The 25997-nt window shown below is 50.0% G+C and overlaps 1 protein-coding gene, 1 long non-coding RNA gene and 1 other non-coding gene across 3 annotated transcripts in view; 2 read left to right on the forward strand and 1 right to left on the reverse strand.

Annotated features, from left to right (window-relative positions):
* Positions 1–25997, reverse strand: part of WSCD2 (WSC domain containing 2) — a 51223-nt gene that overhangs the window by 18013 nt on the left and 7213 nt on the right. The window contains exons 2-4 of the mRNA XM_055549944.1: positions 19439–19553; positions 14864–15048; positions 1084–1205 (exon numbers count right to left, since the gene is read on the reverse strand). Coding sequence (XP_055405919.1) covers positions 1084–1205; positions 14864–15048; positions 19439–19553 — 422 coding nt within the window. The remainder of the gene's footprint in view (positions 1–1083; positions 1206–14863; positions 15049–19438; positions 19554–25997) is intronic.
* Positions 12206–12278, forward strand: TRNAG-GCC (transfer RNA glycine (anticodon GCC)). The gene has a single exon. It is a non-coding gene; the product is annotated as a tRNA-Gly (tRNA).
* LOC129629735 (uncharacterized) lies at positions 14916–24306 on the forward strand. Its single transcript, XR_008703330.1, has 4 exons — positions 14916–15041; positions 16010–16040; positions 23648–23784; positions 24078–24306. It is a non-coding gene; the product is annotated as an uncharacterized LOC129629735 (long non-coding RNA).

The following is a 25997-nucleotide window of genomic DNA, read 5'->3' on the forward strand; positions in this document are numbered from 1 at the left end:
TGACCTGTCTGAGCCTTGGTTTTATCATCTGTGAAATGGGGAGGAAAATTCCCAGTTCCTAGCCTTGTTGTGAGAGGTAAGCTGTGTGACCCATGGGACAGAGGGGTGCATGGAGGGGCTCAGTAAGTGGCAGTCTCTACAATGTTGCTGCCTCTTGATCTTTCTGAAAGGTGCTTTGTGAATTAGGAGCCTTAATGAAAGAAACAGCCAAACAGGATGACTCAGAACAGGTGGAAGCATTCAGGAGCTGGGGTGTGGGCTGAGCACCCAGGAGGAGCCATAAAGCGGCCCCCAGCCAATGCCAGCATCACTGAGGATAAAGACCACATCTCGTTGACTTTGTACTCCCCGCATTGAGCACAAGGGCCTGACACAAGGGAGGTTCTCATCAAATAGTAGCTAAGAGGATGAATGAAATGGGTAACCACTTTCTTGTGGTGGGGAAGGGGGGTTCTCCTGTGGACCCTCATATAATTAGCTCACCTTGAATGATGGAGGGAGCTTCTCAAATATCACTGGATGCCAGTGATGAGCTTAGCTCCGTGCTGGGTATCAACAGTGGTCACAAAATGTTTTAGGCATAGCCTCTACTCTTGTGGAGTTCCCTGTCTGATTTGGGAAGAAGGATAAACAGTCAGCCATCCATCAGGGATCTCAGGCTGAGAAAGGACCATCCAGTTGGATCATCCAGTCCAACTGCTATCCAGCACCCGGAGTTCTTGATGCCACACCTGCCCTGCCTCTGCTTGGATACCTCCAGCAATGGGGAACTCACTCTCGTCCAAAGTGGGATTGTCCTGGGCTTTACCTGGCCATCCTCGACACCTGCTTCTAGGCACAGTCCACACATCACCCTCACTCCTGAGCAGTCCTCACTATTAGAACAAACAACTTCCTCGGAGGGAAAGAAACGGAACCTACATAACTCCCAGCCTTTGGGTCCACATTCCCCTCCTGTGTCACATGTCACAGTCGTAACCTTCCTCAGAGCAGCCACGTGGCTGCTCCCCCAGCCAAGCATCTCACTTCTCCAGCTGCCCCGCACCGCCCTCCCTGGAATTCCGTGTGCGGAAGCAGGCTCACCTTCTCCGTGCAGAGGTCCACACACTTGTCCACGGACATGTTGGGCATGGCGGCCGTCACAGGCAAGGCCAGGGAGAGGTTGTCGGGCCTGCGGAAGCAGCCTCGGAAGACTGCACTTCCGTCTGGAGAGCCAAGGGGAAAAGGAACAGTTAGATGCAGGCTGGGAGAACCACCTTCTGAAGGAAGCACTGATGAACTGATGCCCAGCGGAGGCAAGGACATGGTGGAGAATCGTGAGCTAGAAAATCCCGAGAATGTCCTCAGCCCTAGCATCTCTGTCCACAACCTGGGTTGCTGAGATGTTCTTGCTGGGCCATCCAATCCCCTTTTCTTTGCCACCATTCCTGCGTCTCACTTTCGCATCCTTGGTGGTGGCAACTTAGATGCTATGGAGGATTGTCGTGATCTCAGGAGAGGGTTGGGCACTTGAGATGGAGGGAAGCCAAGGGGTCCAGGGTCCTCCCACTCTTTCTTCCAGCACTGGGGTGCTCTGCCCCCTCATCCTGGGCTTTAGGGGAGACACTCGGTACCTTAAGTGTCTGCCCCATGCAGTGCTATAAGAGGCTGATTTACTGGAGAGATTCCCTTTAATTCCCTAATCTGGAAGCATCCCAGCTACATAGTAGAAAATTTGGAGACCATTGCTACCTCTTTAATAAAAGTTATCCTCAAAACAATACTCAGCTGTTGTCTTCAGCTGAGTTTACCCAAAGCACACCCTGAGATGGTGTTTTATTGAGGGCGTGCTCTCAGGAGGATGGTGGGAAGGAAGCAGGACAGAGGAGGAGAGGAGCTAAGTAAGCATGTGACCTTGGCTGGGTACCACCTTCAGCCTGGAGGGCAAGGGGCATCACAAGGTTGGTTCCACTTTAAGGAAAAGGCTCTGACCTTGGCCTTGTCTGCCCACCCCTCCTCAACATCTGTCATTTGAGAAGCTGTTGGGTCAAGGATCACTTTTCAGGCAAGGGGGCAGATGTGAGCCACTGGTGGTAAAGAGGATTTGGGTGGGCACATTTTGCATCCACTACAGATGGACATAAGGATTTATCAGTAAGAACGCTCATTGCGGAAATGATTTAAACTAACACATGAAAGACTGAAAACAACCTCAGTGTCCAACAATGAAGTGTGGGACAAATAATGTGTGGAACGATGACACAGTGGGATTCATGCCCCATACAGAATAAGGAGGCTAAAGGCTACTTTAGAGAGAGCTTCGTCTCTCTAAAGTTGTAGTCAAGATAGGATGCCAAATAAAAACTGAAAAGATGACACTCCGCCTATTATGTCAGTTGTGTACACAAATTGTCTCTCAATATAAATCCCTAGAGGGTTATCTCTGAATAGTAGGTGTGATGGTTAAGTTTTGTGTCAACTTGTGAGGCTATGGTGCCCAGCTGTTTGGTCAGACTCTGTTCTAGGTGTTGTTGAGAAAGTTTTTTGTAGATGGATTAACATCTGTAGTCAGCTGACTTTAAGGACCCTTTCCCTCTGAAATGTGGGTGAGCTGCATCTAGTAATTTGAAAGAATGAGAGAGGTAAAAAAAAAAAGAGGTTTTCCAGAGAAAAAGGAATTCAGCTTCTGGATGTCAGGCCTGCCAACCTCCACAATTTCATGAGCCACTTCCTTAAGCCAATCTCTTAATTTATACACTTCCACATATCCTGCTGGTTCTGTTTCTCTGGAGAACTCTGACGGACAGGATAGGATTCTAGACAATTTTTATTCCCACCTTTTTTCTGTAAACCTCTTTCCCAACCTTCTTGACAGTGCACATTTATTTTTTAATATAATAAAGACAAATTTTAACAATTAAAAGTGGCCCCTGTCAAATTTATCTAAAGGCTTATTGATGCCCATTTTAAATTGGGTTCCGTGGTTCTCAAATTTGAGTTGAATATGTTTTTTCTAGAACCACAGCTTTCACAGAAAACAAAGGACGCTGTTGACGAGTGAATCCAAGCCAGGAGCACACAGTAGGAGCCATTTAGTGAGTGTCTACTACGTGTCCACTACTATGCGTTATCCGCCCTCCCGAGAACTTTGCAAATGCCATCTCATTTTACCTTCTTGAGAACTCTGCAGGGTCCATAGCAATCTCTCATGTGACAAATGAGAGAGACAGAACTTAGAAAGGGAGGTTGTATGGCAATATTGAAGACCCACTGTCAGGAAAGACGTGCTGAGGATTATCTCAGAAACATGATGCTAACCCTTGGGGCAAGTGAAGCAAGCTGCAAAAATCGTATATTTCCATCTATGTCTGTATCTGGGTCTATCTACTGGTAAGCACCTCCCCACCACCAACCCCCACCTTTTTTTTTTAGCATACCTATATTTAAGTGCAGAGAAAAAGATATGAAATTACTCCTCGGGCAGAAGGATGGTGGAGGAGAGGGAGGGAGTCTAGGAATGAAAATTTTAAATCTCAGCTGTCAAAGGCACCCTAGTGATTATCCCTACCACCTGGCACCCTGGAGCCTGAAGTTGTTCATGGTGGAGGAAAATCTAGCAAGCTGAGATGACATCTGGAATTGGGTTAAATGACTACTATCCGGAGCATGCTGCAGACTCCTGCTATCCATTGCCGTCTCCTCCACTTCCCCACCTCTCATTCCGGGCTGAGGAGAAGCGATGGTGGTGGGTGCTGTGGTCCTGGCCTCAGCTTCCCAACATGTAAATGATAAGGAGGAGGTTAGACTATGCAGATTCTCTTCTGTACAGGACGGCCCTCCACCCTCCAAATGAAGAATCGTCACACCCCCAAAAGCCACTGGTGTCCCATGGCCCCCCATCCCATGGCCCAGGATGCACAGAGGTGAAGCCCCATTTCATCGGTTGCCTCAAGGAAGTTTCAATGATGCTCAGAGAATGTGCCATACAAGGCAAGGGCAGGCAGGGGAGTCAGGTGTTTGAGCAAAAGTGAAAGTGAAAGTCCATGGAATTCTCCAGGCCAGAATACTGGAGTGGGTAGCCTTTCCTCTCTCCAGGGGATCTTCCCAACCTAGGGACCGAACCCAGGTCTCCCTCATTGCAGGCATATTCTTTACCAGCTGAGCCACAAGGGAAGCCCGTTTGAGCTAAGGTTTACAGCAATGAGGTGGGAGGCCAGAAGTGGTGTGCACAAACCTTCATTTAACCAAACAACTCAGTTAGCTGGATGCCAGCTCAGGTGCCAGGACAAAGAGATGCTGGCCTTTCAGAAATAAGGAGGCTCCCCTTCTCTCTTTAGACTCTACTAGAAGGCAATGGCACCCCACTCCAGTACTCTTGCCTGGAAAATCCCATGGAGGGAGGAACCTGGTGGGCTACAGTCCATGGGGTCGCAAAGAGTTGGACACGACTGAGCGACTTCACTTTCACTTTTCCCTTTCATGCATTGGAGAGGGAGATGGCAACCCACTCCAGTGTTCTTGCCTAGAGAATTCCAGGGATGGTGGAGCCTGGTGGGCTGCCGTCTGGGGGGTTGCACAGAGTCGGACACGACTGAAGCGACTTAGTAGTAGTAGTAGTGTTTATTGAGCCTCCACAGATGCCAGGCTCCTGGCTGGGTGCTTTGGATCCATTGAATCCTCACAGTAGCCACGAGCAGTAGCTGCCACGGCTGGTTCAGGGAGGCACTCTGGCTTCCAGGATCACAAAATTGGCTACGGACAGAGTGAGATCAAAGCCAGGTTACTCAGTCTCCCAATTCTATGCTTCTTCTAATCATAATAATGCTACTATGATGGTTAGATGCTTATGCTTGCTCTCTCAGTTGTGTCTGACTCTTTTGTGACCTCATGGACTGTAGCCCACCAGGCTCCTCTGTCCATGGAATCTTCCAGGCAAGAAGACAGCAGTGGGTTGCCATTTCCTCCTCCAGGGGATCTTCCTGGCTCAGGGATTGAACCTGCATTTCCTGTGTCTCCTGCATTGGAAGGCGGATTCTTTACCATTGTGCCACCTGGGAAGCCCCCTTAGATAGTTGTAGTCACATCAAACATGCTATTAGCTGGGAACTCAGCTGAATACACATGGCCTCGTTGAACACTTGCATCGCCTTGGTGGTATAAGGAGCCCCATTTTTAAGACAGGGAAACGCAAGTCTCAGAGGACTGAAACCAATTGATACAAGTCACCCAGATTATGAGTCAGAGCTAAGACTGGCATTTAAGTCTGAGATCTTTCCACTTTTGATGGTCTTATCAAATACTCTTCATGTGCCGGGCACTGTGTAAACACTTGATACACTTTATACTCCTAATGACAAAGCAGGTCTCACTCTCCCCATCAAACAGAAGGGGAAACAGACTCAGAGGGGGAAGTGATTCCCTAAGGCCACACAGCTGATACGTATCTGGATTCCAGCCTGGGAACATCTGAGCTCTGAGTCCCTACACTCTGGGCTACCCCTCTCTAAGAAACTAGCCTCAGACCCTGTTTGAGCATTTGCAAAACACTGTGACGTGTATTCACTCCCCTTTGACCACTAACCATTCACAAAGCCAAGGCTGTCACTCGGGTCTCTTGACATTGGAGTTTGATTCTCTTTGTGAAAAGTAAAAGTGTTAGTTGCTCAGTCGTGTCCGACTCTTTTTGACCCCATGGACTGTAGCCCATCAGGCTCCTCTGTCCATGGGATTCTCCAGGCAAGAATACTGGAGTAGGTAGCCATTCCCTTCTCTGGGGGATCTTCCTGATCCAATCCAGGGATCAAACTCAGGTCTCCTACATTGCAGGCAGATTCTTTACCATCTGAGACCCCAGGGAAGGGGCAGGCAAAAGTCTATGAATCTGGCTCCTTAGAGGAAGTAGAATTCCTACCCTGGCATCTCCCAGGTGGTCTTTTCCTGCCTTCCTGGATGCAGGGAGGCCAGACTGCAAGCTGGGAAGAAGGAAGACTCTGTAAGCCCAGCACAGCTCAGACAGGTCTCCCTTTGACATTTAAGCATCTGTTAATGAGTCCCTGAACCTCCCAGCTTAGAAAGCAGAGCTGAACTGAATGCCCTGAATTTGCAAGTAAAGTGAGATTTTCCGAGGCCTTACAGGGCCAGAGAGGGATCAGAAGCTGCTGTTGCGGGTCTCTCTTTGGTCAAGGTGTCCACTGGGGTGGGGGTGGGGAGGCGCACAGGTTTGGGAGGTTAGTTCTAGGAGCAGTTAACCTGCCAGATGTGGGGTGTTTCTACAGTCCTGCCCATTCTGCTTTTAGAGGGAAACCATGTGGATTCACAGAGAACCTTGTGATGCTCTGTGGGAAGGCTGGAGTCCCAGGGGTCTGGGGAACACTTTGGAGGGCACCTCTCTCTGCAGGTTGCTCTCCATTATGGTTTGGTGATTGGAACACTAAGAATATGCAAGGTGGCCAAGACTCTGAATCGTCCTTCTAGCCTCATTTCTTCCATCTGTATAATGGGTCAGGGCTTCCCTGGTGGATCAAATGGTAAAGAATCGGCTTAGAATGTAGGAGACCCATGTTTGATCCTGGGTTGGGAAGATCCCCTGGGAAAGGGAATGGCTACCCACTCCCGTATTCTTGCCTGGAGAATCCATGGATAAAGGAGCCTGGCAGGCTACAGTCCATTGGGTCGCAACGAGTCAGACACGGCTGAGCAACTAACAGGTTCGGAACGGGTCACCGGTTCTCCCTACCGCTGGCGCGAGGCTCTCTTGTCTCTTACATCTGAAAACACAAGAGAAGTGGCCAGCCTGGATCCCTTAAGTTTCCTAACACTCTCTGGTGATACAAACAATTTTGGACTTCCACAGCACTAGGTGGATGCCTTCCTGTTTGCAAAAGGTCTCTCATGCCCAGAAGAAAGGGCACTGGTTTTAAATCCAGACGGACCTGGGTCAGCACCTTCCACAGTTGTGTGTCCTTGCCCCGAGCCTCGGTTTCCTCGTCTGTACTCAGGGGTCATCATCTCTACCCTGCACAGTTGGGATGGAAGTTGATACAGTGGCATGTACAGGGCCTGAGACCTACCAGGATTTAGTCAATGTCTCTTCCTGCTCCTTCTCCACCACTCGATCATGATTAAAGGGTGGCCAAACCCTACGTAGGAGACACTATCAGTGCCCCATTAATACACTCCTGGCACTCACCATCCCAGTACAGGCTGCCAGTGACGTCCTGTAAACACCTTGGGTGTGTGAAGGATGGACGCTACGCTTCCAGGAAATTGATCTCCTTGGGAGATTAAGAACCCTCTCTACTGCCTTCCCAACAGGATTAAGCTTCCTCAGTAGTGACCTGCTTTGTAAAGGGTCTGTGTTGACTCCTTCCCTTCCCTGGTCTCATGTCTTCACTGCCCTGGAGGTCCATCATGGGGTCATCGTTCAAGTAAACCAAAGCTCACAGCCTTGTCTCTGGGGGAATCCAACTCAAAATATTTTGGATCTTTGTGCATTCTTAATTCGCAAGGGGAATCCTGCATGAAGTTCAGAGCTGCTGCTCTTCACAGCCTGCAGTCTGTGAGAATGGCGCCCCCTGGAATTGTGCAGTATACAGTTCCTGGACAGTAGCAGTAACCCTGAGTAATGTCTTCCTAATGAGCAACCCTTGCTGAAGGAGCAACAAAGGAAAATAATAACAGCTGTTAACTCTATGTCATTGATGCCAAGTATGTTACACATGTGTGTGTGTGTGTTTATCGCTCAGTCATGTCCGATTGTTTGCAACCCCATGGATAGGCTCCTCTGTCCGTGAGATTCTCCAGGCAAGAATACTGGAGTGGGTAGTTATTCTCTTCTCCAGGGAATCTTCCTGATGCAGGGATCGAACTGAGGTCTCCTGCATTGCAGGCAGATTCTTTACCATCTGAGCCACCAGGGAAGCCCCAATGTTACGCATGTTACCTCAGTTAATCCTCAAAACAACCTAAGCAGTAGATGATGCTATTATCCTGTTTTGCAGCTGGAGATCCTGAGACATGACAAGATTCGATCAGTATTACAGCTCACACAGCTAGTGGGGCACAGAGGTGGGATCTGGCTCCAGTCTTACTTGACGTCACATCCTAGGTTCCCACCTCTGTGCTATTCTGCAGGAGGCCTATCAAATTCCAACCTGGTTGGGCTCTGGAGACCCTGTGCCAGCCACCTGAATTTCCCAGAAACCCTCTCAGGCTCCACAGGAGGGGTCCAAGGATCACAGAAGCCCGTGCCCCACATTCTGATAATGTCAGCTCTTCATTGCCAGGCCAGCTGGGATGGTGCATGACCTCAGCAGCTTGGGGTTTTTTTACTAGCAAGAGGCGAGCAGAGCAACTGTTCATCAGCTCTCTTGACTGGGGGCAGCGCAAGTCCCTCTGAAGTCCATCGTCTCTTTGTTCTGGGGCTTCACAAAGATGAGGGAAATGCCACCAGGCATCAGCTTAAAGGCAGGCGAGGAAGAGTTCTCCTTGGTTTGGAAGAGGCCACCACCCCCCAGGGTAATTAGGCCAAGCTCTACTGCATTAAAGATGCCGGTGAGGAGGAAAGGCAGTGAGCTGGGAGCTGTTAATGGCTACCTATAATCAGAGGGAGATTGAATTACACAAAGAGCCTAACTGTCCGAGGAGAATTCAAAACCAGCTATTTTTAGGCATCACCAAAGGCTCCTGTGAGCTGTTGGAAATTCAAATAACTTGAGCTGGGTGCTGCTCGGAGTGAATTGAGGAGTTTTCATTTTAGGAAGGAAGATGCATCACCATTACTCCAAACAGTCACTGTGCTTTCTTGATTTTATCTCACGTGGCCATCATAGCAATCTTTCAGGGTTGGAACTGTCCCCATATTACAGATGAGGCACTTGGGGCTCAGAGAGAATGAATGGCATGGTCAAAGTCAAAATAGCAAGTCAGTGAAAGAGCTGGGGTAGAAACAATGTGTGCTTGATCTTGAAACCTACATCCAGAGTCTTCCCTGGTGGTCCAGGGGCTAAGACTCCATGCTCCCAATGCAGGAGGCCCAGGTTCAATCCCTGGACGGGGAACTAGATCCCTCATGCTGCAACTAAGGCCTGGGACAGCCAAATAGAGAAATGCAAAAAACCCTATATCCATTGCTCCCATAGCCTCCCTGGAGTTTGGTTTAGGGAGAAGTGTAAACTACTTCCCCCCCCCACCACGATACAGAAGGGGAACAATTCTCTGGCTATCATGCCTCTACCGTACACAGCAGAACTCATGAAGACCCATCTGAATTATAAAATTCAGGGATCCCAGGCATATATTAAGGGAAAGGAAAGGCCTCCAGGCCTGGCAAAGAAGGAGCTAGACATGGTCCCTCCCTCCACCCAGTGTGACTTTCCATGGTCATCTGAGGCTAGATGGTGAGGTGGTTAAAAAGAGTATAGTGAGCATAAAGGACAAGCATTGCGCCAAGCTTCCCTTCTAATCTTCAAGAGACAAAAAATTGCTAGAACTAAGAGCAGTACACAACAAGAACAGTATATAAATTACACTATGTAAGTTGTAAACCATAAGTCAAGATCTATTTTTTCAGTGATAACATAAGCTTCATAGAGCTTTCCTCATGGCTCAGTGGTAAAGAATCCGCCTGCAATGCAAGAGCCTCAGGAGATGTGGGTTCGATCCCTGGGTCGGGAAGATTCCCTGCAGGAGGGAATGGCAACCCATTTCAGTATTCTTGCCTGGAGAATTCCATGGACAGAGGGGCCTGGCAGGCTACAGTCCATGGAGTCGCAAAGAGTCGGACGTGACTGAAGCAACTTAGCATGCACACACAATGTAAGCTTCATAATACTTTCATCAAAGAGAAAAAAAAAAGAGAGAGAGAAAAGGGCTGAGTCCTGGGAGAGGCTGGTCTGCAGTCATGGGGGTTTTGTTGTTGTTTAGTCAGTAAATCGTGTCTGAATCTTTTGTGACCCCATGGACTGTAGCCTCTGTTCATGAGATTCCTCAGGCAAGTATGCTCAAGAGGGTTGCCATTTCCTTCTCCAGGGGATCTTCCCTCCCCAGGGATCAAACCTGCATTGGCAGGTGGATTCTTTACCACTGAGCCCCCATAAAGCCCATGGGGGTTTTAGGCAGCACTGAAGGATGGTCAGCACCATGGACAGCCACCCATGGGCCCCACATATATACGTATTCCGTGTAATTCTAGTGAACCTTGTAAAGCAAATCTTGCAAGAATCTTTCAGGCAAATGGAATTTCTTGCAACATCCTATAAAGCCATAATATTCTCAAATCACCAGCAGGTCTCTGCCCCTGGGAGGAGAAGCCGCACTTGCTGACACATTTAGCAAACCGCTGTGAAAAATGTAATCCAACCAAGAAGGAAGTCCATTTCTCGATCCTTTTGTAATAAGGGCAAAGAGCCCCTGTGCCTGAGAGTCTGTGTCAAGGGAGAATAGCAGGCTTCCTGCAGACATTTGCTCCACCAACCTTTTAATGCTCTCACTACTGTAGGAGCATTCCATCACCTCAGAGACACAGAGGCCGGCTCGCCACACGAGGCTGCCTCCCCACACAAGGCTGACACCCCATGCAAGGCCAACACCCCGCCAGAGGGGTGCTTAAGAGACAGTAAGCCTCCTTTGGATCTTCACAATCATTAAGAGTTCTGTGCCACTGCCCTGGGAAACACAATTAGGACACAGTGTTAATACAAACGAATGACTCTACAAATGGAACCTGGTTTCCACCACCCCGTTTCCTGGAGCACTTGCTCATTGCCCTGCCTAAAGGAATACATGCCAGCGTCACGTGGTGGAACGCCTCCCTTTCTAACTTATTTGTGTATAAGTCAGATCTCAGGAATGGGAAACCAAGCATGTCACTGAGCCATAGCAAAGACACGGGATAGTCTGTGTTGTGTAGAGACAGGACACGGGGCAGAAGGAGAGATCAGGGGTCAGGGAAGAAAGGAGGTAGGTCAGACCAAGCAGCATTTCCAAGGGAGAGGCATGGGGTCCGGAATCCAATGCAAGGCCATGGTGTTTGCAGCGCTATATTGCATTAGCACCCAAACCAGAAGTCAGAGAACTGGGTCCCAGCCTGGGTTCAGTCCCTGACAGGCACTGTGGCCCTGAGAACGTCAGGCCTGCCCATTGCCCACTAAAAGTAACTCCTGGCATTTGCACACTCTGCTCCTTCTGCCCTGATTTGTCCCCCGCCCTCTAGCAATGTGTCTCGAGTCTGAATATCCTCCTTTTTCACACTAGGCATCTTTCAAGGCCCTAACCAGTCAGTCTTCTTCTGTGGAGCCGTCCCCAGGGCTGTTCAATCTGGCCACTTGTGCTTTTTAGGCCTCAGTTTCTAAAGCTGCAAAATAGAACACAAGCAAGGAAGGTGCTTCTAGTAGGTCATTCAAAACATAACCTTTGCTGATCCTGGATTTTTGCTCTCAGCTGGATATGTGACTCTTCCTTTCACCTGGAAATCTTAGAATGAGATTTGGCTCAAATGTTGCTTTCTTGGCTCCTATATGTACGTCACCACCCCCTTGCCCACTTGAGCAGACCCGACTGGTCTTGGGTCTGCCTGTCCACTAGATGGTGACCTCCTTGAGAGCAGGGACTATACTTTATTTTTTATTACCCATCCTCCTCTCCAAGCCTAAGCCACAGGGGAGCTCACCAAGTATTTTGGTTCAATGAACAGTCCTCATGCTCTCTCCCAATACCATGTTGCCAACTGGGAGCCCACGAGGTGTTCCAACTTGACCAACCATCTGTCTCCTTATCCAAGCCACTTCCATTCTCATCTCAGTCACAGTAGCCTTGAGGTTAGCAAGGCTTAGACTCCTTTCTGTAGTCTCCTGCTGGAGGTGCCCAAGCTTCCAACCTTGTACAGTGACAATTCAGAACAACTGGGGTGGGCTTAGACTCTGGGACTCCTCTCTTGGTAGAAGTGAATGGGTTCCCCATATTGAATGTATGGACGGAATGTTCCTTTCTCAGATGGAACAGAATAACACTGCAGAGGTGGGTGAGCTGAGGGGCACAGCAGCATTCCCAGCAGCCTCAGGGGTCTCTTCCCAGCAACCACTCAGTCAGCCCACCCCCTCACTGCTACCAGGGCAAAACACATCTGACTGTAAGAGAATCTCATGGTTTATGTGTGTTGAGGCTTTTACATTTCAGGTAATTGAAAAAAAAATCTTTGATGGTCCATGAGACTATTATTGCTTGGGCTTCTTAAGTGGCTCAGTGGTTAGAGAATCTGCCTGCCAATGCAGGAGACCCAGGTTCGATCCCTGGGTTGGGAAGATCCCCTGGAGGAGGAAATGGCAACCCACTCCAGTATTCTTGCCTGGAGAATTTCATGGACAGAGGAACCTGGCAGGCTATAGCATGAGACTGTTATTATACCTGGTGATCTTAATAGTGTGTGTATCTGAGGATGTGTGTGTGTGGCGGGGAGGAGAGCAGGAGACAGAAACAGAGACAGAGAGACAGAGACAAGAGAGACAGGAGAATATTCATATTACCCAGCCACTCTGAACATTAAGCAAAAGGAGGTCTGGCTGAGAGCAGCTGATGACATACACCACCCAATTCTTGTTATCTAGCTCAGCATCATTCACCAGAATGTTCTAGTGGCTGCAGCTTTCCCTCTAAATACACATAACTTTAAGGTCATCTCTTCTTATGGTCAAAGTTGCCATCCAAATAATGTAAATACTGGCATAAAGAGAATCAGTAGTGGACTTCCCTGGCAGTCCAGTGGTAAAGAATTCACCTGCCAATATAGGGGACATGGGTTCGATCCTTGGCCTGTGGGAAGATTCCACATGCCACAGAGCAACTAAGCCCGTGTGTCACAACTCCTGAGCTCTCGTTCTGGAGCCTACGAGCCACAACTACTGAGCCCGTGCACCCTAGAGTCTGTGCTCCGGGCAAGAGTGGCCGTGGCAATGAGAAATCCATGCATTGCAACGAAAAGCAGCCGCCGCTCAGCACAACTAAAGAAAACCCGCATGTGGCAAGGAAGATCCAGCACAGCCAAAAATAAACAAGTAAAAGTAAAGAAATCAGTATTGGGGATGATGACTCTGCCATCAAATCAAAACCTCACTGCCCTAATGGCCAAACCAGAAACTCGCTGCGCGGACATGTTCCAGCCTGGATTTCACACACCCACCGTGTCCTCTGCCAGCCGGGCCCTCAGACCTGGGTGAACTGAGGCAGCGATGGACAGGGAGACGGTACCTCCGTTTCTAGAAATCAGCTGCTTTGCAAATTGGCGGCACGCTTGACCCTGCTGCAGAGCAAAGCGTGAACAGAGCTTCAAAAACATAGGGCTTGGAAAACAACACATTATCAAGGAAACTAGTAATGAATTTTTATCAATGATGATATTCACATGCAAGAGGCCTTTCGCTGCATGCACAGCATGCATTAGGGTTCTGCCAAGTCCACCTGAGTGGGCAGGCCTACATTCTGGGCGGACCTTGTCAGCTCCACTGAGGTCTAAGGCCTTATTATTCAAGGTGTGGTCCGTGGACCAGCAGCCTAGCATCACCTAGGACCTCCTTGGAAAGCTGAATCAGAGTCTGCGTTTTAACAAGATCTCCCTGGGATTCCCCGGCATGTTCAGATTCGACATTTGTAGTTCTGGATTCCTGTTTCCACCTCAGGACCGCATCAGAAGAGTACCCAGGACAAACCTCAGCCCTCTGTCTTTTGTCAAGGCTATTAGCTCTGCTTGTCAGTCTGAACATCAGCTCTGAGGTCACAAGGCTGTGTGACCTTGGGCAGGCTTACTTAAATTCATTAAGCCTCGGTTTCCTCACTGTAAAATGGAGATGATTAACCATGGCACCTGCCTGAAAAGTCTGTAAGGAAGGGAAACAAAATCAGGCTTGCAATGGGCTTAGTACAGTGCCCGGCGCACAGCAGGTGCTTGAGAAACAAACATTAACTGCTACTGAACAGCTAGAGAAGGAACAATGGGACAATATCCACAGAGGAGCGGGTGGCTCCTGTCCTTGCCTATCACGCCCTTCCCTCCCTCAGTCTGAAAACTGGAGAGTTTTTCTCATAAGACCAAAACATTGGCAAGTGAGGGATAAACTCTCTCTGCATGCATGCATGCTAAGTCACTTCGGTTGTGTCTAACTCTTCTCGACCCCGTGGACTGTAGCCTGCCAGGCTCCTCAGTCCATGGGATTCTCCAGGCAAGAACACTGGAGTGGGTTGCCATGCCCTCCTCCAGGGCATCTTCCCAACCCAGGGATCGAAGCCTTGCCTCTTACATTTCCTGCATTGGCAGGCCGGTTCTTTACCACTAGCGCCATCTGGAAATTGTCTCTATGGGAGCATTAAAGGCATAAGCTATGGGACTTCCCTGGCGGTCCAGTGGTTAACTCCACGCTTCAGTACAGGTGGCCTGGGTTCAATCCCCGGTCAGGGAACGAAAATCCCAGGTGCTACATGGCACGGCCAAAAGAGAAAAATTAAGAGAGAAGCTCTGGAGTTGGTTTAAATCCTCTGCTGCTTGCGTGACAGCAAGTCTCAGTCTCCTCATCTGTAAAGTGGGTGAATAACTGCGGTTTGGAGGGCCATCGTGAGGACCACGTGTGCCCTTGAAAAGAAGGCACTTCGGAAAGGATGGAGCGTTTGCTGTTGTCGGTATCAACATCACCATCGTTAGGGACAACCTGCTCTCAGCCAGTCAGGAAGGACAGGCCAGGTCAGGCTTTCAGTGTCTGTGGAGGGGGAAGAGGGGTTTGGCTGGAGGTGAGGCTGGGGCAGGGTGGTGGCAGCTGGGGGGGCGGGCGCCCGAGGGCTCAGGAGAGGTGGAGTGAGCGGGTGGGCAAGGGGCGGTGAGGGGAGGGGCTGACTCACGTACACCTGCGGGCTGACTCTTGGGCCAGCTGCAGCCGGTAGACGGACAGGCGGTTGGCTCCGCCGCACACGCTGCCCCGCTCGCCCTTGCAGTCCATGTCACACTCCGCCTCGCTCACGTTTGCCGCCTGGATCTTGTGGCCGCAGTAGCACTCGGCGCCGAACTCCAGCCCAGCGTACAGGTAACCCCTGGGGGAGGCGGCTATCAGGCCAGGGTTCCTGCCCCCATGGAGACCCCTGGGGAGGGCAGGGAGTTGAGGCCAGGGAGGAGGTCCTGGAGGATGGGTCGGCTCTGGGGACTCGGAGGTCCCGGGGGAGACGGGGATACAGATGCTGAAGGTGGGATGACAGAGAGACCCCCCGGGGGAGGAAAGAGGGGACCTCAGGGGACAGGAGACCCATCCACAGTGGACAGCAGGTAGACAAGAGGCTTCAGGAGATGGGGAGACCCCAGGGAAAGGAGGAGACTGGGGTGGGGGGCTCTCCCTATTTTCCTGGAAGCAGGAGGGGGGAAAACAAGGAAGGCTGTGGGGGTCAGGGAGACCTAAGGAGATCTAGGGGACAGGGATGCTCCAAGGGACATCAAGATTGAGAATTAGGAGACCCTGAGAAAGTCGTGGAGGCTGAGGAGTCTGAAAGTCTTGCAGGTGCAATGGGGAAGAAGCCAAGAAGGATTACAGGGAGGTCCTGGGTCGGGGCGGGGCAGGCAGGGAGACTCAAAGAGGGGACGAGACCCCAGGGAGACCACTGCCTTCCCTCCCTGCCTGAGGCCTCACACCCCTCTACACTTCGCCACACAGACACACCACGTCACACTTGCACCCACCCACATACACCTTCAGCTCCCTCGACACACACCACACCCTTCCAGTCCTGTGGTCCCTCTGTCCTCCCTACTCTCCGGTCTTCCCTGTCCACAGCCAGGAGCCAAGCACAGGTGCAGAGTCTAGCCCCTTTGTTCCGGGAAACACCACCCAGGGGTGATACCTCTATGTCCCCTGAGAGAAGTCGGGCCCAGGAGAGGGGGCAGGGGACTCTCACATCTCTCTGGAAAACCAAGGTCACATATCCAGCCAAGTAAAAAAACTCCTTTCCTTAAAACAAAAAAGAAATCCAGGCACTGCAACATTTTCCTTTTTTTTTTTCACAGCTATGGAATCATTTCCTAAAAAGGACTCTTGGTAAGGATCCGTCTGTAAACAGATGAAAAGGGAATTGCTTGTTCTGGCTCCAGGGGTGGGTATGAAGTGGTGGCAGGGAGGGGAGTAGGACAACCCCTGCTCAGCCCTCTTGCCCACTGCATTCTCTGAGGCATGTTCCAGAATTGAGAAAGGTTCCTGGGCGCAGGGGGCAGCCTGCAAATTACTGGTCCTACAAGACTGGACTTACAGGAGGTGTCAGCTCATGCCTTCCGCGGCTAGCTGGAGACACAGAACCACCCAGACTCATGTCTCTGAACATCCCAACTACTCAGGGTGGCGTGCAACCACAGGGTCACCTGGGCAGATGCAATTGTTGTTCAGTTGCTCAGTTGTGTCTGACTCTTTGCAACCCCATGGACTGAAGCACACCAGGCTTCCCTGTCCTTCACTGTCTCCTGGAGTTTTCTCAAACTCATGTCCATTGAGTCAGCTCTTCGCATCAGGTGGCCAACTATTGCAGCTTCAGCTTCAGCATTAGTCGTCCCAATGAATACTCAGGGTTGATTTCCTTTAGGACTGACTGGTTTGATCTCCTTGCAAATGCAGTTCAGTTCAGTTCAGTCACTTAGTCGTGTCCGACTCTTTGCGATCCCATGGACTGCAACACGCCAGGCTTCCCTGTCCTTCACCAACTCCTGGAGCTTGCTCAAATTCATGTCCATCAAGTCAGTGATGCCATCCAACCATCTCATCCTCTGTCATCCCCTTCTCCTCATGCCTTCAATCTTTCCCACCATCAGGGTCTTTTCCTATGAGTCAGTTCTTCCCATCAGGTGGCCAAAGTATTGGAGTTTCAGCTTCAACATCAGTCCTTCCAATGAATATTCAGGACTGATCTTTAGGATGGACTGGTTGGATCTCCTTGCAGTCCAAGGGACTCTCAAGAGTCTTCTCCAGCACCAGTTCAAAAGCATCAACTCTTCGGTTCTCAGCTTTCCATAGTCCAACTCTCACATCCGTAGATGACTACTGGAAAAACCACAGCTTTGACTAGATGGACCTTTGTTGGCAAAGTAATGTCTCTGCTTTTTAATATGCTATCTAGGTTGGTCATAGCTTTTCTTCCAAGAAGCAAGCATCTTAATTTCATGGCTGTAGTCACCATCTGCAGTGATTTTGGAGCCCCCAAAACAAATTGCAGATGCAGCAAGAGCATCTTAAACTATCTGGGCATCCTGGGGCTGGGTCAGCCTCCTCCCACTTCTCTGTCTCTCTGAAGCCTTGGTTCTCAGGTGTCCCTGGGGCCCGTCACGTATAACTGGACGCACTGATGGAAGGACCACTATTGGACAGCAGGAGCTTTTAAAGTTTCCCAGCTGGATGTGAAAGTCAGAACAGCGGGGCTCCAACCATGGTCCTGGGACCAGCAGCATCCAGTATCATCTGGGAACTTGTTAAAAATGCAAATTCTTGGACTCCACCTCAAACCCAGCAAATTGAAAATTGGGGGTGGGGTGGGGCCCAGCAGTTTGTTTTGAAAGATCTCAGGTGAGCTTCCCTGATAGCTCAGTTGGTAAAGAATCTGCCTGCAATGCAGGAGACCCGGTTCAATTCAAGGGTCGGGAAGATCTGCTGGAGAAGGGATAGGCTACCCACTCCAGTATTCTTGGGCTTCCCTTGTGGCTTAGCTGGTAAAGAACCTGCCTGCAATGCCAGAGACCTGGGTTCAATCCCTGGGTTTGGAAGATCCCCTGGACAAGGGAAAGGCTATCCACTTCAGTATTCTGGCCTGGAGAATCCCATGAACTGTATAGTCCATGGGGTTGCAAATGTCGGACATGACAGTGACTTTCACATCCCAGCTGATGCTGACATGCGTGTCCTGGAGCTCACAGCTTGGATGCAGAGACAAGCACGTAACTAGAAAAGGGCTGCACAGTGAGATGAGGGTGAGATGGAATATATCGCAGATGGTGGAAATGCAGGAGGCGCCCAACATGCCTGGGGTGTCAGGAGAGACTTCTCAGGAGGCGACAGCCAAGACTGAGCTTCAGAACATGAGTCAGATCAACTTGCGTAGTTCAGTTTGGTTCCGCACACGCTTGTTGGCAGCCCACACGTGCTTCCAGATAGAGCCAGAGGTGAGTCAGCCAAGGCCCTGCCCCCAAGGGGCTCCCCAGCTAGTCGGGGGACAGAAGCATGAGCAGGCTTGAGCCGCAGAACAGCGAGAGCTTACACTTGCTGTCTGCCAGGCGCTGTTCTTAAACATTTGCTTTGCAAATACTAACTCTTCAGCCCCCACAAGACCCCTCTGAGGCCATGCCCTGCCATTTACCTCTGTCTCCCCACAGTCCAATAAATAAATTAATCAATCAATATCCTAGAGAGCTGGGAGTCTCTCCTAAGCTGGAGGTGGTCCTGAGTTCAGGATTTTGATGGTGGACTGTTCTGGAAGCTGATTATAAAGCAGACAGTGTTTCCTAATCAGGGAGAGAGGGAAGGGTCCCTTGGCCACCCACTTGCCCATTTCTACTCCAGCCACGCAGCCAAGCTCTTCCAGAGCTCGTGACCTCCAAGAGGCATCAGGCTCGAGTCTGAAGGCCAGCATGTTAGAGGCCTCCGGCAAACCGCCACGGGTTGGGGACCCAGGGCATGGGGGAGGGGCAGGTCTGCTCACTGCTCGGCGCCTCCCCGGACAGCAGGGCTGTTCCCAGGCCTGGCCCCAAGGTCCCCGCTCGCCGTCCCCTGCGGTCTGTCTACTCTCGAAACGTCAGCTCCCTGCCCGTAGGGCCTGTTCTCATCGAGAACATTGTTGTCTCCTTAGATTGGAAAACATTGCCTGGACAGGTGAGTGTTTCTCCCTGGGGCAGGAACAAACAGTCTCTTGGCTGGGGAACCACAAAATATCCCTGATTGCAGGCTCCCACCTCAGCTTTCCCACAGGCATCTCACAAGCCTCATGCCCACAGACTCACACTCGCCTGCACTTAAACACTCACTTGTGCTTTTCCCACAATTCTGGACCCTTGCCAACATATCCACAGAGACTCCAGCACTCACAGCCACTGTTATTTAAAGGCAATTCGATGTTGGCATTAAGCTCACAAACATATCACTCTGCAGAGTGTACACTGTAAACTCACACCTAGGCACAGCCTCACACAACTGCACAATCACAGATTCCTACAGACCAACTCCCTACTCTTGATCTCCAGCGTCCATGAGACAGGCTCCTCTGTCCATGGGATTTTTTAGGCAAGAGAATGTGCACACGCATGCCCACACACACACACACACACTGTTGCATCACCCGTCCCTTAAAGTCACATGTCCATCCTTCATCATGCCCTCCCACGGAAAAAAGAAAGACCACCACAGTTAGGAAGCTGCGAAGGAAGGGGTCTGAATGCAGGGAGCCTGGGACACTGGGGCCCTACCGTTCTGCACAGTTGTCCTGGCAACGGAAGACGGTCATCTTTTTGTAGTCGAAAAAGGACACGCCTCGAAGGGCCCGGCTCTGGGTGTCATCCAGGTAGCAGCCGATGTACTTAGCTTTGGGAAGATGAGAAAAGTCAGATCTGGGGTGGTGGGGGAAGGGGACAAAGCTGAAAAGGTTTCAGAAGTGACGAGTATGCCTCTGGCTATGTGGCTTTGTTGACCTCTTGGTACCAATTCCTTCCTCTGAGCAGTAAAGTGGAAACGAGAGAGTCTGAAACTCGTGTGCACTGGCAGAGCTTGGTCTACGGGGGCAGTGGAGTCCCGTGGGTAAGGCCGTGGGCCCTGGAGGCCAACAGAGGGGAGGAAGGGACCTTCCATAGCCAGGGTTAAGGGCACACCCCTGGGCTCTACTGATGGCAACTGGGCACCCAGCAACCCGAGCTAGCCTCATCCCTGAGCGCCAAGCACACGGGGCTCTTAGTAAGACAGCTCTGAAGAGCTTGATCCGTTGACAGCCTGCTGTCATTTCTACAAGATGACTTAAGGTTATTTTTTTCTTGGAAGGAACACTGGACTTGGACACCTCAATATCCAAGTTACCGTCTCACTTTGGTGACATTCCAGTGCATTTGGGGCGCTTAATTTCTCTGAAGCCCAGTTTCCTTCACTGTGGGGATGAAAATATCAGGCCAATGAGGTTAAAATGGACTTATCTGCATAAACATTTCCTCCACAGGGTCTTGCATATGTTAAGGTGAGTGGGATAAGAAACCAGCCATTCACGGCGCTGTTTGAAGTTCTTTCCAATTTTCCCACCTTGTAAGCCAAGGTAAAGGCTTTCATCCAGAAGGAAAAAAAATTTTTTTAAAGATTCTGTTTGATGTGGATTATTTTTAAAGTCTTTATTGAATTTGCGACAATATGGCTTCTGTTTTCTGTTTTGGGTTTTTGGCTGTAAGGCACATGGGATCTTAGCTTCTTAACCAGGGACCGAACTCACACCCGCTGCACTGCAAGGGGAAGTCTTAACCTCTGGACCACCCTGGGAGTTCCCCAGAGGAAAATCTTAAACTATGTTAAACAACCATCCAATGATACACCATTCATTTAGTTTTCTTAGATTAGTACGTGTGTTCTTACGCATCATGGTAAATAGTACATGAAGATGGTACTTGACAGTCTATCAAGTCTTTTCCCGTGTGTTCTTACAATCATTATTAATTTGGACACACACTTTGCTAAGTGCTTTACACATACTGTCTCCGTGGAGCCTTAGAGTGAGCCTGTGAGGGAATTATTAATATTCCCCATCAATGTAGAAGAGGAAACTGAGGCCCTGAGAGGCTAAGTCAGCAGCCCAAGGAAACACAGCTTATACCTGCGGGCCTGGGTTTGGACCCAGGCAACCTGGCCGCAGAGCCCATGTTCTGAACTACTGCACTCCTTGTTTCTCTTTGCTTTTCCTTTTTTTTAAAGCTTATTTTTTCCTGCTGTGGACCATTTTAAAGTCTTTATTGAATGTGTGACAATATTGTTTCTGTTTTATGTTTTGGTTTCTCACTGGGAGGCACGTGGGATCTTAGAGCTCCTGTCCCCGACTGGGGATCAAACCTGCGTCCCCTGTGCTGGAAGGCGAAGTCTTAGCCACTGGACCACCAGGAAAGTCCCTCTGGTTTCTCTTTGGATCCGGGGACCTTTGCAATGACCCAGGTGCAGTGGCTCCTGGCATGCTTAGACTCTGTTCTTAGACGATTGAACAGAGGCCCAGAAAGGTGAAGTGAACTGTCCCAGACCTGAAACTAACTGATGATAGAATAAAGATTTAAGTTTAGGTCTATCGGACCCCAACCCAGTGCTCTTGCATTTGGGAGTCACTGGAGGTGAGCCTGAGGACCCAGCCAGCCCTTGGAATTAAACGGCCCTCCTGGAGAATGATTGAGGAAAAGGCTATATGCCACTTGCTCTCGTTCAGGCCTAGGGGGCTGTCTATTTAAACTGTGGGCTCCTTGCCACTCCCCCGCCCCAACGCGTGGTGGAGCACAGGGTCTAGCAGAGGATACAGGCTTGTTAAGGAGCAATTGTGTCCCCTCAACGCCGCCCTGGGAGGTGCAGAATTTGTCAGCCTCACTGGAGATGTGTCTCAACCCTGATCATCTTGAATTTCTTTCATAAGACAGAGGTGATTTGGTCGACTAAAAACAGCCCATCTTTAAAAGAAACATTGCCTCCCTGGAGCAGGGACGTCAGACGGTGACAGCTCTGGAAAAGCCCACATCTTGTCACTGTGCTTGTTCAACAATGGATGACTCTCCTGTGTCACAGAGGGGGTGTGTGTGTGTGTGTGTGTGTGTGACGTTTACATCTGGGCTGGGAGAGAGAACTTCCATGGGCCATGGTTGGCAAGTAACCTTAGTTCAATAGTTCACTAGAGGACAGGGTGTCCAAGGATGGGCAGGAGGAGAAAAAAAAAAGGAGGAAGGAGAGGAAGGGAAAGGGAAAGTGAAGGACCCGTTGTTTATTTTGACAGAATGAGGTCATTGTCATCAGGTCAAAAGCTGTGTGTGTGTGAGAGGGAGAATATGCATTGAGTACCTACTATGTGCTGTCTACTATGTGCCATGCCTCATTTAAAAAGATTCGGTCCTCACACCCTTCTTATTAACCCATCTTATAGATGAAGAGACTGATCCTAATGACTGTTCCATCTCTCTGTCTTAGAAGTGAATCTTTGTATCTGGCATACGGTATATGCTTTCTGGCTGGTCCCCACTCATGTTACTCTGTCTTACTTGTTTCTAAGTAGAATTCGAAACAATGCAATCTGCCTGTGTGCCTACAGCTTGGAAGCATCTGGCCTCAAATTTAAGCCCAGATCTGTCCTCCAGCCATTGTACATTTGAGGAGGTTTCGCTTCCATTCGCCCACAGGCCTCAGGATCATAAGGTGCCACACTGAGTCCTGAGGGAGATGAGTGCTCACGACCCAGAAATGCTGGGCTTGGAGCTGGATGTACTATGACCATGGGTGGTCTTGCCAGAGGGTGAGGGTAGGTGCATTTGACTATAGGTGGGATTGTGGATTGTGTTAGATGAGAGTTTTATAATCAAATTAATAGGTGTGTGAGCATATGTACGCACATGTCCACTGTAGGGTGAATGGGTGGGCTGTCACGGTACTCTTTGTGCCTTCAAAGCACCCTATCCTCGTGTTTTTCTGTTGCACACACGTGTGCATGCTCAGTCACGTCCCACTCTTTGCAACCCCCTTGGACTATAGCCCGCCTGCCAGGCTCCTCTGTCCATGGGATTTTCCAGGCAAGACTACTGGAGTGGGTTGCCATTGCCTTGTCCAGGGGACCTTCCTGAGCCAGAGATCGAACCTGTGCCTCCTTCCCTGGCAGGCGGATTTCTACCCCTAGTGCCACCTGGGAAGCCCTTACCTGCTCTGATCGTGGGGAGACACTGACCTTGGAAGAGCTGATCATATTGCACCTGCCACCAGCCAGTGATTGATGGCTCCGGGGAAGGACACAGGACCTACTCTTCGGATTCTTATAGATTAAAGCTGGGAGAAAGACGTCTGTCTCCCTTGAGTTGTGACACTGGTATTTTCTAAGCCCAGAACTACCAACAGCCAAGATCCCTGGCACAAAGTCAGTCTGTGCAGAAGAACCAAGCTAAGTCGGAAGCAAGCAGAGATGAGAGTTAGGAAGAGAATGGCACAATTCATTCATTTGACAACCTAGGCTCTTCGGTAGTTTGGTGACAAGACACACTACATTTTCTTCTTTGGCTGAAGCTGATTCAAGGCGGGTTTTTTGTCACCTGCCATCACAGGAGCACTGACTAATATGCTGACTGCTGAGCTAAGTTGCTTGAGTCCACCCAGCTGGGGGAGTCCAGACTATGTCCCTATTTAGGGTGCCCTTTCTTGAGTACCACACTTAGTCTCGGCTTGGGAGAAAGGCTTCTCCATCCCGCCAGAGAGACCTTCCTGGAGGGATGATGGGAGACGGAGGGTCTTTTGGAAGAGGAGTTAATACTTGACCATAGGTCCATCTGCCCCAAAGCCTGGGCTTTTAAATGCTGTACCATCCCTTCCCTAACCCTCCCACCAGACCAGGCAACAGGCTGAGATGACCCACACAACAGCCGCTCAAAGACTTGATGTGGGAACAGATGAACCTCCTCTTCTTCCTCTGTCCACAGGAGGGAAAAAGAGACTCGTGGTCCCCTTCATTGGTGCTCTGGAGAAGTGTGGGCATGCTATATACTGTGACCTGACGGATGGGCTGAGCTCTTTGGGTCAGGAAACGGATACTGAATCTGTTTCCTCCTTGCCCTGGGTAAGGAAGGGCTGGTGACTCTTTCCCTCCTGACCCTTCAGCGCAGGCTGTGGCCAACACAACCGGCGACCCTGTCCCTGGAGCTCTATCACCCAGTTAGAGATAAGCTCATGTTGGGGTGGGGGTGGTGGGAGGGGGTGGGCTACCATCCAACCCACTTCCGATTTTCCTCAAGTTCTGCTGCAGTGGCAGAATCTCCCGGAGACGAGGGGGAGGTCGGGTATGTAAAACAGGGACAAAATTCACAGGCCACTCGAGGGTGAATTAATGGCTGAGTTCATATAATCTATCAGCTCGTCGGAGCAGCCATCCGAATATCGCTGAAACGGCAAAGTCCCATCCCAGCCTGGCTATTTATCTCAAGCGCGGAAACCAGCGAGGGGTGAGCCCAGGAGAACACAAGCATCTGGAAAAGAGCTTTCCTGACTATTTCCACCCCCCTTTCCTGTCCTTTTTTCCCCTCTTTTGCTTCAATTAATCTTCCTTTTCAAGCAACATTGCTCTCTTCAATAAAGGTAATTTGTTAAGAGGACAGCCAAACATGTGCTAATTTGTATTCCTCTTATTTATTGTTTGTGAGTAGATTTGCAGACAGGAGGTATTACAGTGTCCTCAAGGAGTTTCAGAGTCTACCAGATCTGGGTTCTAATCCTGCCACTGCAAGTAGGCTGGCGGTAGTACTCAAGGTCGTGCCTAAAAAGTGGAAATAAAACATAAGCGTGTAGGATTTCCCCCGTGGTCCAGGGGTTAGGAATTCCCCTTGCAGTGCAAGGGACGCAAGTTCAATCTCTGGTTGGGGAAATAAGATCCCACGTGCCTCGGGGCAACCAAGTACCTGCTTGCTGCGACCACTCAACCCACGTCACAGCTAGAGAGTCAGTGCACCGTGACCAAAGATCCCACATGATGTAATGAAGATCCCGCGTGCCACAGCCAAGACCGGACACAGCCAAAGAAATGCAATAAAAATTGGAAAAAAAAAAAAAACCAACATAAGGGTATTTTGGCTTGAACTGTGCCCCTCATAAAAAAAGATCAGTTGAAGCCCTAAGCCCAGTACCTCAGAATGTGACCTTCTTTGGAAATAGGGTCACTTCTGATGTAATTAATTATGAAGTGATACTGGAGTAGGTGGGTCCCCATCCAACATGACTGGTGTCCTTATAAGAAAGCGGCAAGCAGCTCTCTGAAGTCCCAGAGACACAAGGAGAAGACCATGTGAAAACAGAGGCAACAACTGGTGTTTTACAGCTGCAGGGAAGGCCAAGCGTTCCCACTGATGCCAGAAGCTGGGGGAAAGGCTTGCAAGAGATTCTCTCTTAGGGGCTTTGAGAGCCCGTCTTGATGTTGGACTTTTAGCCTCCTGAACTGCAAGGTAATACATCTCTGTTGTTTCAAGCCACCCAGTTCATGGTACTTTGCTACAGCATCCCTTGAACACCAATATGGGGGTATTTTTAAAAACTATTTATTTATTTGGCTGCTCTGGGTCTTTAGTTGCAGCACATGAGACCTTTTTCTTTTTTTGGAAAGAAATTTATTTATTTATTTTATTTTTGGCTGTGCTTGGTCTTTGCTGTTGTGCAGGCTTTCTTTCTGGTTGCGGTACTCAGGCTTCGCATCGTGGTAGCTTCTCTTGTTGTGACGCATGGTCTCCAGGGTGCTTGGGCTTCAGTAGTCACGGCACATGGGCTCCGTAGTTGTGGCTCCCGGGCTCTAGAGCACAGGCTCAGTAGCTGTGGCACATGGGCTTAGTTACTCCGTGGCATGTGGGGTCTTCCCGGACCAGGGATTGACCCCATGTCTCCTGCATTGGCAGGCAGATTCTTTACCACTGAGCCACCAGGGAAGCCCATCTTTAAGTTGAGTCAGGTTAACTCTTAGTTGCAGCGGGATCTAGTTCTCCCACCAGGGATCGGACCTGGCCCCCCTGCATTGGGAGCATGGAGTTTTAGCCACTGGACCACCAGGGAAGTCCCTACAGGGGTATTTTTTAAATTGACTGTAAGAAAAAAAAATTGACCAGAAGATTGATCTCTTTGTGGAACAGAGAAACAGTTACTTTCCTACTGGGGATTCTTCACTGTCTTGGAAAGTTGTCCCTCAGGAGGATCACTCCAGGGCTATCCGGGCTTCCTTGTGCAGGAAATTCCATTCCTGGAGTTCCTGCTCATATCTAGGTTCCCTTGGGGTAGAAGGGAGGGACGCATCTT

Source organism: Bubalus kerabau, chromosome 16 (genome assembly GCF_029407905.1).
Source record: "Bubalus kerabau isolate K-KA32 ecotype Philippines breed swamp buffalo chromosome 16, PCC_UOA_SB_1v2, whole genome shotgun sequence".
In the NCBI taxonomy this organism is placed as follows: domain Eukaryota; kingdom Metazoa; phylum Chordata; class Mammalia; order Artiodactyla; family Bovidae; genus Bubalus; species Bubalus kerabau.